The following is a 13,076-nucleotide window of genomic DNA, read 5'->3' on the forward strand; positions in this document are numbered from 1 at the left end:
CCTACCTCCTCACGCAGGAGGACCTGTTCAAGTGACTGCTCACTACTAGGAATAAATCCAGCATCGAAATCATAGGTTCCAATATTGCAAACATTTAAACATAAGGGTGATTCTTGACATCAATGAAAAAATTCAGACAAACAAATAATTTTCAAGATATTTTCACTTATCATTGACTTTATATTGGTACAGCTTCACTGACCTCAAATGACCTCCTCTTGATTAATCCACTATAAGTGAAATGAGGTTTATGTTCTATAATAATTACCAGTAACATCTGTAGATGCGGGTAGAGATGTACATGGCACTCCATGTGAGATGAAAATCAAAATGTGCACTGACCCACACACTAAAAGTGTTGATCAAAATTTTCAAGGAATTTCAACATTCCTGAGAAGTAAAGGTCTAATTAAAGCTGGGTCCACACTGGATTTTCTGAAATTCACACTTGCTAGTCCAGCAACAGCACAGTATCACCTATGCTGAAAACTGAGATTATTCATCTTGTCCTTTCAGTTGCATCTATTTAAGATTCTTATGAGACTGCAAACACAGACAGCTCTACTTATATGCACTATATGCAGATGAATAAAGATTATCTGGACACCTAAATTCCAAAGATGAGGTACTGGTTAAATTGTTGTATTTCCATAGCTTTCTTTTCATGACAGCAGTATTTTACAAATACAATCATTTTAAATGAAGATTTACCTAGATCCAGGGTACACTTTCATTTGCTATTGTTCCTGTTTAATAACTCACTGTTAACATTTAGGGTAGGATTCAGCTCCAGATTCAGACACCTAAATTTTGATGTCTACAATACAGGTGTCTATATTTTAGCTAGACGCTAAAGCTCTTCGTAGTCAGTAGAAAATCAGGGTGAGATTCTGTTGCTTCAACATAGGCACCTGGTGCCATTTCAAATAATCTAGGGGATCTAAAACATCTGCACATGTCATATGTCATGCAAGTATGATGCAGGACCTACAGGAGGCCCGAGCCCTCCTGAAGCAGCATCTGGAGATGAGGGGGAACTGCCTAGGGCACCTTGAATAGCACTGGGTGCCTATGTTCAGGAAACTGAACTGAGCCCCCAGACTTTAGGGTCAGTGGAGCCTACAGAGCAATTCAGCCAGCCAGCACCAAGGGCAGGAATCAGTTGTCAAAATGTTGTAGCGTTAATTTAGGCGCTGAGGGGAATCCTGCTTGGTGCCTTCTGCCACTCCAGCAAGGTGGGGCTTTCCCACCAGTCCCATGCCATACTTTTCAGCTGTGCGTGCTGTCTTGGCTACCCTACACCTCCAACAGCATTAGACCACTATTTTTAGGTAACCTGAATTCAGCTCCAGGTGCCACTTTTGGGTGTGCAGTTTAGGGTGTGCTCTCTGGGCCCCATTGACACTGCTGATTCGGGCTCCCTTCAGCTGCTACCTGCAATGCCCTGGGCTGTCGAGACACCTGCACGGCCCCCCAAGAAGCCCCCAGGTTTCTGAAGTGGCAGCTGGAGATGAGTTGAAATCTCCAAAGGCTCAAGGTAGTTGATTTTAGGAAACTGCCTCATTGCCTACATCTTTATGGCTGCGATGGGAGCTTTCATGGGTAGCTTACTAGTAGCCAGCAACACCACTGGGACTCCAATCCAGCTGGACCCAATCTCCCCTTGTCTGGACACAGGCTGATTTCACAACCAAGGTACAGCAGCTTCAAGGACTTGATTATGATCCCACTCAACTTGATCTGGCACTGGTACAACTCTGTTGCATTTAATGGAGTATTACTGCTGTTGGCATTCCCTGTTACTCATTAATACCAATGTAAGCAAGATCAGCATCAGATGTTTAACCACTGAAGTCCTAGCTCAGCTTTTATAGCCAGATGAGAGCCAAGTTCTGCAATTATTTCTTAGATTACACTAGGTATCTTACAAATTCGGCACCAAAAATTGTCTTCTAAAAGAGCTTTGCCCAAGGAGAGAAGGATACTTCTCTAGATCAGCATAAGATCTGACCTATACAATACTGATAAAGTGCTCCTTAAATGGATGCAACTTTTATCAGTGAAATGGCAAAAATTTACCAGTACCTGAAATTGCCTGGGGGGACTTCTGCTGACACAGTTATATCAAACATGAATGATATTTCATCATACACCTGACAGACATACTCTACTGCAGAAAAAGCCCAAGCCATAAATCTGACCCTGCACACAGACTACTGCTGGTCAACCTGCTGCTTGTGAGGGCTGATATATTGCTGCCATCACTATGCTGGCAACTAACAACGCCTGTGCGACCTTTTGCTAATGTAGTTATGCCAATAAAATCCCTATTGAAAATAAAATCACAGTTCTATAAACGTGCTCATGCTGGTGTACGTTACTGAGGCTCCACACCCAATAAAATCTGCATTTCTACCACTACCGTTATCTATTTGGATTTTTAATTTTTTTTTCTCTCTTTTGTTCTGTGCTAACACAATTAACATTTCATAACTTACTTATAAACATGGACAAGTCTTGCAGTATGAGGGGACACATTAATCTCTTTAGAAAGTCTTTTTCCTTGCCACATAGGTGAATGTGCCAGGGCCTTTTTTTGTCTATGCTATGGCTATTAGCAGTTCCTCAGGCTTATTCATGGTCCTACTTCAAAAAAGCTGATTTTCTTTTAAAGCCATGTATCTGTGGCCCTCATGGTACAGGCTATTGTTTGAATTTCAAAGTCTCTACCTGGCCATCTGCTAGGAATTCGCAGGTAGGTGCCCCTAGGAGAGAGCATCCTCCTCCCTTCCCTCTGCAGCAGTGCACTGCTAGCGAGCAGTGCGGCAGCTGCCACGCGCGAAGCAGGGGCTGCACAGCTGCTGCTCAAGCATATTCTGAAGCTGTTGTTCACTAGAGCAATGGGCCCGTCTTCTGCTCTCCCCCCACCCCCCTTAGCTCCACAAGAAGTTGTATTTGCTTCTTGCTTTGGTAGCTGTGTATTTTCCTTCGTATGTTCTTTATCTACTTTTGAGTCACCTGGCTGAAGTGTCCCCTCATTAACTACAGCAGCCTTTTTCTAATTCAAAGAAAGGAGATAACAATCTAATAATGTCTTTACACAAAATACATATTCACTTCCTAATGCAATTTGTATAAACACATAATTCAAAAAAAAAGAGTAGGCTGAGAAGTTTCAGCCTTGATTACTAGATATTTTCAGTGAAAACTTATGATGGATAATCAATCACGTTCTTCCAAAAATGACAAGGCTTAAAAGCAGAAATTGGAGTACTAATAGGAAAAAAAACAGTATTTGTGCTATTATTTCATGTAGATATTTCTATGTTTCATAACATGAATATACATTTTTGTGTGCATTCAGGAGTCTATGTAAAAACATATGAACTTACTATGTTAGCAATGACAAATATATGCCAGTATTATAATTGGTGACTATTAAATAGCTGGTGTTTCTGTAAAAAACAGGAAAGGACAAACACTAGGAAATCAGTAGGAATATCAGGAGGGATTTTTCAATTCATATAAGCTAGCAAAAATGTATAGGAGCAAGCAATCATGACCTAGTGGTCATAAATAATTTTATCACCTTCACTTAATGGACTAAAAGTTCAGGCAACATGCCTCCACCCAGTTACATGATAAAAGGTAACCTTTGCACTTTTTCATGTTGTTAAATAGCAGTGGGGGAACATGAGTTGAAGCTCATTTATCATCACCACTGGTGGAGGTCAGAAGGTTGTTATATGTTTCATGGACATGATCAATATTTTCATTTGCACACTATTGTGACAGACACAGAGATTATCAGACTCTGGCTACAATACAGCCTTCCAGAGAACAAATATTTATCGCTTTCCTTCCAAATTTCATAAAAACATCCTAAAGTGTTATCACTTTAACCCAGTATTTCCCTGCTGATCCGACAAGACTAACAATTTTCAACAGTGGTATCATCATAACAGCTGTTACCGTAGAAATGATGGTAGAAAAATGCACTGATCCAGTCAGTGTTTGCATTTTCTATCACAAGCTAACAAGAATTATTAAATCAGTCCAGTTCACTTACAGGAAGAAAATTGTCATCTAGTCCTTTCTAGTTGAATGCAAATTGCACTATATCCTCCTTCCTTCCATTCCTGTGCCTCCTCTGCCATCAACATCTTTTCTTTTTATTAGCCTTTGAGAAGACACTAAATAAGTTTATTGACTATCTATCCCATATGTATTTATGTATACCATATGCATTTATACCTATATAAACAAGCAAAGCAGAATAAATGAAAATAATAAAACTACATTCAAAATTTAGCATTAATTTTATTTGGTTGGGCATTAAAATCATTATAGCAAGATAATCTGTGCATTTTTTTCAAAATAGGGTGGGCCCTTATTTTAAAAATTTGCAAAGCACTGCTTCAAAGGGGGACTCTTACAGGAATATTGCTACACTATATTAGTATGAGCTCCTATCCTCGATGCAGGAAAAACTATGCTTTGCAATATGGTAAAATCAGTCCCCATTAGCAAAACAAGCTACTGTTGTAAAACACACATTTTTAGAAGTTGCCTTGTTTAGAAAAAAACACATCTAGCTCTACTCTTGGAATTTGTTGACATAAAAACAATTGCAGTGATTTAACTAACAATAGACCTATAAAACGTCATTTAAAAACAGTGTTATATGGATACAAGCACAAACAAAATGTGGCCCTTGATTTCTAAGGCAATTTTAATGCAGGTTTGCTTCATTTAACCTGATCCTTGAAAGCAGGCTTATCGTAATCAACAAGCATAATGCTTTCCATCCAAGCAACGTGCTTTACCAAGATTAACGAGTTCACCTTCATAATATTCACATTTCACAGATAAGGAGCAGACACAAAGCAGTTAAATAATTTAAGTCACACAGGAAGCATACAGCTGAACTGGAAATGACACACAGATCTCATGACTCTCAAATCTGTTCTTGAACCTCAAGGATTTCCTTCATCCTCGCTTCTGTCATTTAACTTGCTTCCAAAAACAAGTGTAGCTAAGAAATATTTCTGACTGGCATATGGGAGTTTGCAAGCAATAAATTTGCTCTGCAGAAATAGTCTCATCAGTCATATGAAAACGCAGTCATGTTAAAACCAGAAAATTGTTCACACTAGTTTTCAGATGGCTGATACTTGAGGATTGCTGGATGATGCTCTAACCCTGCTTCTTCTTTACTTTGGTATCTAAATTAGAACAGCAAGCATGTAGAATGTAGTGAAGTAGTATTGCCTCTTTTGAGTGAAGTAGTACTGCCTCTTTTTAGAAGATGTATAGACATGAATAATCCCTGAATAAATCCCTAAATAATTTTAAATCAAGACTCAGAATACCCCAAATCATGTAACACCACTAAAAAATGCATTTCCTTTTTATTTAGTAAAACAAATTTCTTTTCCAGGCTGCCTGCTATTTTTATAACATCTGCTGGGCAACCTCAAAAGCCAGATGATAACTACAGGCTGAAAATGGAACTTTATGTAAAAAAAGCACACACAAAACACCACAGTCCTTTGAATGTCTGTGCATGTCTCCAGTGCCGAGGTCCCCTGATTCCCCTTCTTGCCGTCCGCATAGGGTACAGCCTCCTTATCCCAGCCCAAGCCCAGCCACCAGCAGGTCCCAGCAGCCGTCTGCATGCCCAGGGTGGAGTTGCCTTGGGCTTAATCTGCAAACTATCACTTCCTATACCATGGCATAAGGGTGAGGCCGCTGTGGTTGAGCCTGGATTAGGAAGATTTGAGCCTGCTGTGCTCTATCTACTCCCAATGCTCGGCCACTCTTCCAGCATGCCACAACACCCCGCTCAGAAGTAGTCCAGCCTCTGTAATCTGAGCAGCACAGCAGCCTCCGGATGCCAGCAGGCAAAAGCGCAGGTGGCTCAAGGAAAACAGTAAAGCTGCCAGTGTTCAATTTGGACATTGCAACCTCCTAAAGTTGAGATGGATTTTCAGTACTGACAGTTCAACACCCTGCTCTACATGTAAACTGAATTACCTTGCCAGAAGCGCCGCTCCGCTCTCTGGGGTACTGCTGCTTGTGATCACAGGGTGAGCAGCACTTGGGTATTACTGACATGTCAGCGGGGAGCTAGAGCAGAATCAAATATCAAATGCGCTTTGGAAAGGCAGAGGAGCGTGAAAGTAATACGGAAAGGGAGTAGCATTCTCCAAGCTAACTGCAATGGAGTCTTTCTGAATATCCCCTTTTAGCATCCACAGACCCTTTGCAGGGACAGCAGTAATCCCTATTTTACTCTCCTGGTGCTCAGGAACGGCCAGTTTCATTCAGCACTGCACGTTTACTGGTCTAAAATTTAAGCTGATCTGGAATTCAGATGGCCGTCACCACTGCCTTGGGGCTTTTCTTTTCCCTAGTGCAGGACAGAGCAACAAATGATTACAGGCTGTATTGAATGGGAGATGGCACTGCTGGTTGGAAGAGTCTTTTGCTGTGACAGGAAGGAAGATACAATGTCCTTTGAGGGCTCTGTTCTGCATCATTTCAGTGATCAGTTCTGTCGTTTGGGTTTGCAGCAATGCATGGTGGTTTCTGGTTTTGCTCTGGGCAAGTTCTCTTAGAAGTATTTCTCTGAGCAACTGTGAGGGGTGGAAAGAGTGCGTAAGTGCACCCTGGTTTGTACAGAGTAGCTCAGGGCTGAGTGTGAATCCAGTGTCACTCAGTCTGAATTAAACGTTCGTTGGCCCTCAGGGATGGTGGTGAGAGCTGATCACTGTGCTCCTCTGCTCTCTTCCCAGACCCCGGGGTTGCTAAGACTAACTAGAGTGGCACTGAGTGATGCTATTCCATATTACAAGCCTCCCAGTAGTAGCAAATGCAGTTTTAGAAGCTCCCACCCCTCTTTACCTTTCCTGACCACCCTTCACAGTTTATCACATTTTCAGCTATACAGATTAAGCTGATTAAGCCACACTCTAAATTGCATTAGGGAAATAAGTTGGGCAAACGCAAAACTACTCCAAAGGTTTCTTGCATGTATTATGGGCTTCATACCCCTAAAATGAAGTGTTCTCCTGTATTTTTTATATGCCTGTCACCTATTTTCATTCAAGAAAGGCAATCACTCAACCTGGAGATGAATACATCTGAAAAAAAAAAACAGTTCTGAGAGGTAAAAACTGCTAAACATCAGCAAATCTGCTCATGCCCAGTCCTGCAGTCCTTATGAGCTTGCATCATGTACCAAGTATGCCCATTCTTAGCTTCTGGCTGTTACACGCTCACTGTGTGCATTGAACATGATCATACCCAGCCTTCCCCTTTTGCTCCTTCACTGTGAGGACATATTTTGAAGCAAGAAGTAGGGAGGATGAGTAGTGAGGATAGAGCTGAATCCTCTCTCTATTCCCATCCATACAGCTCTTCTTCCTCTTTTCCTCCATAAGTTCTCCCCCAAATTAACCCATTTGCACTCAGTGTTCAAAGTCCAGAGACCTGTATGGGAACGAGCATAGCAGCAGCTGAAGCCCAGCAGTTTGCGACAGCGTGTTGGGACAGACAGATGGCTCTGGACACAGCTGAACTTCAGGGATGGCACTACATGGGTTAATTGGGGCTACTGACTTTCAAATGTCATGAACATAAATAAGTCAGCAGATAGATCTCACAACACTTAAAATACAGTCTGCAAGCAAAATGTGACTTAACTGTAATTATAGTGGAGTTACCTCTCTAAATTACCACTATAATTTAAATTTATCATTCATTTATAGTCATGCAGATAAGACGCTGTCTTTAAGTTATAAAAAGTCTGGTGTACCATGAAGCCAGATGCCAACAAGGCAACTTAAATATCAGGTGCTCTAAGAGCTTGTGAAAGACTAGGCAATATATAAAAAAATCTGATTATCTTTTTTGTAACAAATTCAGAAGAGCGTTTTGTTTAGGTAGCCTAAGCAGCTGACACACGCCGGGTCAAAGCAAAGGGTTTAAGTTTTTATTATTCACAGTAATATGGGGATCTTCTTCAGGAAAGTAAAGACAACAGAAAACAGTCTAAACACAAAAATTGTACTTAATCATCTCTTGGTGCTATTTAAAAATCAACATGTTGCATGTAAGTGACACGGGCCTAAAGCAGAGACTGAGAAGGCATGGGCTGTGGCAGAGGAGCTCTGGTGACTCACGCCTCAGCAGCTCAGGGAGAGCTGAGGCATGGATCCTTGCGCCCTTTAATTAGCTCTTCTCTGGGAAGCAACCTCTGGCAGGACCAGCACCCGGGAAGGATGAACACCTGAACTTCTTCGGTACATCTCGCATTCTGGCGAAACCAACAAAATGACAGCAGGGACAGGATCGCAAGCCCGAATCACATTGGAAAAAAAAAAAAAAGTAACAGCAATTCAGGCAAATGGATATATGCCCTAGTGTGAATACTGCAAAATCAGCTTTACGCTATTGGGGAAATACAGGGTGGAAACACTTAGTTTCCACATTTGGGAATACACAGAGATTAACAAAGTCTCAAAGACTTCATTTGCCAACTGATCTACTAAATAAGTGGGTAAGGGAATCAACTAGTTTTGCGTCCAACTGCTGCAGCCAGTCCTTAAAGGAGAACAGGTTTGAGCCTGACTAGCACGCTGTAACCTTTGCATTAAACCAGGTCTCCAAGCCACCGAGAGTTTTTAGTGGCTGTACTGGAGTACGTGCTGTTTTTTACATGAAATACATATAAAAAGAAGATACGTGAAATGTGGAAACTGTGAAGATTTGTCTGTCAACATGGTGTATTTCAGGTTCAGATAAAGTCTTACAAATTTTGGATTTGCATTGCTTGCATTACATTTCAAATGATTGCTCAGAATGACTGTCACAAAAACAATTTTCTGGATGCAAACAGTTCTGTAATGCGGATGTGTAAGGTAGAGTTAAAAACAAGTCATAGTCAAAAGTTCAAACCCCAGTGACTTCATTGTGTGAATATGTGGCATTCATAGAAGTGCCTGCGGGCTGAATAAACTTCATTTAAAAAAAATTCCTGGCATAAAGAGACTGAATCTTTGGTACCAAGCTACCTCCATGCTGAGGGAAGCATGCTGTAAAGGAAGAGTCAGTGAGCAATGAAACCCTCCAAAGAAATGGAAGGGAGAAAGCATACCACTCTTTAGCTCATATCCACCCTGAGGGCCACAGCTTTGGGGTTGCTCGTGGCATAAGGACGCACCTGGACAGCAGAGAGAGCAGGCAGCTCGCACTCCTTGCACAGTAAGACAGCAGTAAACACGGTCCTGCACAGCTCCATCTTCCAGTCCATGCCTGCATCCACCTCCAAAAGCGATGTTGCTTTTGGGGACCAGGGCTGGATGCAGGTGCACCACATGGGTCGGTGCAGTCATTTTGGCACAGACTGCAGACACTCAGCGGGGTGCTCGTGGTGGCGGTGGAGGATGGCGGGCAGTGGACCCTCACTGCTGTCCTACGCATGGAAGGACTCCCTCCCTCGGGTGCCATCTCCCTCCAGCCCCTCAAGCGCTCCATCCTGCACTGCCATGAACCCCGTATACAAACACAGAGCTGCCACCAGCGCACAATGCATACTTTAGACGTGACTGAAGAGAGCGCTACAAGGTACTGACAGCTTGTCTAAAATATAATATAAAGAGGAAGTTTAAAGCTCATGCTAGGTAATAACAGAACGTAGTGTTAAAACTAAACTGTGGAAACTTTTATCCAACCAGTGTACGTACCCACTTAAAAACTTCTGAAAGGCAGTACTGATTTATTGGGAGACAAGGGGAAGGACAAGCTGGATTTTGCTTGATGGTGTCATGAACACAGATCACCACTAGATGGTAGATGAGTAGCATTAATTCTACCAGTGAAGAACTACCCCATTTTATTCCTGAGAAATCCAATTGACATACATATGCACACTAGGGCTCTCCTGTCTTCTGGCAGTGTAAAAGCATCTCCTTGCATATACTCCTGAAGTAAGTTTTTAAAGAAAGACAGATAGCTGTGGCAACTCTGGGACTCAAGATGAAGAATAATCCCAGAGCTCCAACATTGATGCATATTTGGTTTATTTTTCAAATTTTACTGTAGTCGCAGGCATCATAGTAAATAAACTTGCTCTTCTCCAGCAGAATGACAATATTTATAACTTCTGTAACTGTTTATATTTAGTTTGTAAAAACTGTGCCAGGCTTTAAAAAGTAAGATGGCTTCACACACATCATAAGACTATACAGCATGAAAGGCTGAAGTTTGAGCAACAGTAGTAATAACAGCCTTTGTTTCTCATTCATACCCAAGATATGAGATACATTTAGTCAATCTGAGGTGGCTTAAAAGAGTCGTACATTTTATTTTGTAAATGGTTTTCATATTTAAACTGATCTAGGGGGATTTTTCTCCTGGTGTAATTTTCCCAGTGAACAGCAAACCCTTCCGCGCTGGATCACTCTAAATAGCACAAAACCACATAACTCCATACTGCAGGGCTGAGGTGAGCCATGTTCATTTAAACTAGTGCAGGGCACTTATGGCAGCTCTTCACTGGCACTGCCAGATCATTGCACCTGCTCCAGTGCCAACCCACATGCTTTTTTCCACAACATTTTAGAGGAGGGCACAGGTTTATTCCCTGAACTTACCTCAGAGTTGCTGCAGTACATCTGCCATCTACTCACAGCATGAAATTAGAAATGAGGGACAGTGGAAAGCTGGTATTTTCTCCAACTTGTCAGTGGCAACATATTAAGCCCATCATGTAAAGTACTGCTGTTTGAAATATGTAGGCAAGTATCCAAATGGCTTACACTCAGCATGGCCATCAATGCACAGGGAAAACACCAGTAACAACTGAATGTTTGATTTATATTGTATCTTTCACACCATGCTGCTCTACAAATATTACCACGTTCTGCAAGGATTCTACAGGAAAAGTATTTTATGTTGAATCAACACCACTTTAAACATCTACCATTCCTTTAGAGATCTTTTGGCTCAGAAGAAACACAGCTAGACCCTGCTTAGGCTGGTAAAATCTGTCAAGACCACATGACAAGATGGTATAACTGCAGGGTGTAATAAACTGCCCTTGAAAACATACATGAATAGCTTTGCTGCCAAAACTTTCTTTGATATTAATGCACAAAGGAAAATAATTTGACGTTAGCTTCCAAAGAGAATATTAAGAGAAATAATTGCTGTCAGCATAATTTTGCAATAACGAGCTGCAATATCCATCAGTATTCAGGTTGTTTTGCATTAATAAAGACAAAACCTGATACATATACCTATAACTTCTAAAGGAGTTTGCTTTCTTTCTTACCTCTTCCTTCTTTTCTTCAGCACCAGAGGCTAAATTGAGGCTCAGCTGAGAGTGACTGCTTATGCCACTGTCTTCATTTCCATCATCATAGTACACAGTCTGCACAGAGTCCTGGAAGCAAACAGGATTCCTCCCCAGCTTCGGCCCAGGTACCTCCATTCTCTCCTCGCTTTCCATTGAGCTCAGGGATAATGTGCTGTGATGGTTTGGGCACTGGAAATTCATATTGCACTTGACTTTCTCTGCACTGGGACTTTGAGGTTTTGGAGCAGTTGGCCTGACAGGAACGTGAGGATTTTCAGCTTCACATGTAAACTGGTGAGCAGATTTTGGTTCATCCGAGTCCATATAAAACACTTCATTAGGAAATGGACCAATGTCATTCAGACTAGGTGATAAGCTAACAGAATCTAGGATACCTGATGATGTCCTGATGCTTTTGTCTTCAGCACCAGCTACGTTCATTTCAGCCTCTTTATCTGAAGGAACTGTGGGGCTTTGCAGAGAAGGTGTTCCAGGCAAGGTGGAGTCAGGGCTAGATGCTGGGGAGGTGCACCTCTTTCTGTCGTGATCTGTGCTACTGGAAACCCTGCGTGAATAGTCATCGTGCAGTCTGCTGTTTGGCCTTGTTCTCTGGGACTGGTCACTGGCAGAAGGAGCTGTATTCTTAGGGCCATCCTTCTTCCATGCCACATCTGTAACATTACTTACAAGTTTCAAAACTCGGTCAAAATCCTTTGCCCTGATAGGGCTCTTCCATCGTTTGGACCTCCTCTCAGGGTTTCCACTGGTTTTGTCTGAGTCAGCGGAAGTAGCACTTACTGTCCTTTGTGGCATTTGTTTTTCATTTGTAACCTGGAGGTCAGTGAGGTTTGAGGTGGACTTTCGTTTGAATGAGCTTTTTTTCAGGAAGTTTAAATTATCTGAACTTTTGCTTCTCCGATAGATGATCCTGTTGTTTTCAGAATCTTTCACTAAAATTTCACAGATCTTTGGCTCTGAGATGACAGGAGATGTTGGTCTAGTACAGTTGTGATTACTCTGAGCTTTATCAGTGTCTAGCAAATTTATGCGGCCAACACCATAAGCCCGCCTGATGCTGCGTGAGCGATGAGTATTCCTCAGAAAAGAATCATCACTTTCCTCAGCATCGGAGCAATCAGAAGCTAAACCATCCACTGCATTCTGGAAATCATGTAAAGGCCCTGAACAGGAATACCTGTTAGTCTGAACTCTCACCACTGCCCCATTTGAACCATGTTTTCCTACACTGTTCTCATTTAAGATATCTGAACATTCCCTAGTTTGAATTCCTTGGAGAACTGAAGATTTTAACTTCTTGAAAGATCCCATTTTTCTAATGGAAGACAAAGCATTCCATGTAGAAGAGTTGCCCATCAAAATCAGAGAACGAGGCCTCTCTGAGTTGGAATTAGCCCGTTTCCTAGGGGTTGAGAAAAAGCGTATGATTTTTGAAGGGCTGAGTTTATCATCTTGTATTTCCTCTTCATGACTATTGCTGGTGTTGTATCCACCATTATAACTGACTGAGGCAGTCAGATTTTTGGGCTCTTTATTATCCATAACTATACAAGTAACGGTGGTGCTGTTACCACAGCCATGCTGAAATGTTGTCATACTCTCAATGCTGTATGCATGGAGACGGAGGCTGCGATAGCTCAAATCTACATCACTGTCTTCGTCAGCAGACCTTGGTGCCTGTCCTTCATTTGCTGCA

The 13,076-nt window shown here is 41.8% G+C and overlaps 1 protein-coding gene across 1 annotated transcript in view; it reads right to left on the bottom strand.

The window, feature by feature from the left end:
- The window catches only part of SPATA13 (spermatogenesis associated 13), a 52,368-nt gene extending 39,519 nt beyond the window's left edge, over positions 1-12,849 (bottom strand). The window contains exon 1 of the mRNA XM_067290482.1: positions 11,339-12,849. Coding sequence (XP_067146583.1) covers positions 11,339-12,736 — 1,398 coding nt within the window. The 5' untranslated portion in view covers positions 12,737-12,849. The remainder of the gene's footprint in view (positions 1-11,338) is intronic.
- Positions 12,850-13,076: the final 227 nt, after the last annotated feature.

Source organism: Apteryx mantelli, chromosome 1, assembly GCF_036417845.1.
Source record: "Apteryx mantelli isolate bAptMan1 chromosome 1, bAptMan1.hap1, whole genome shotgun sequence".
In the NCBI taxonomy this organism is placed as follows: domain Eukaryota; kingdom Metazoa; phylum Chordata; class Aves; order Apterygiformes; family Apterygidae; genus Apteryx; species Apteryx mantelli.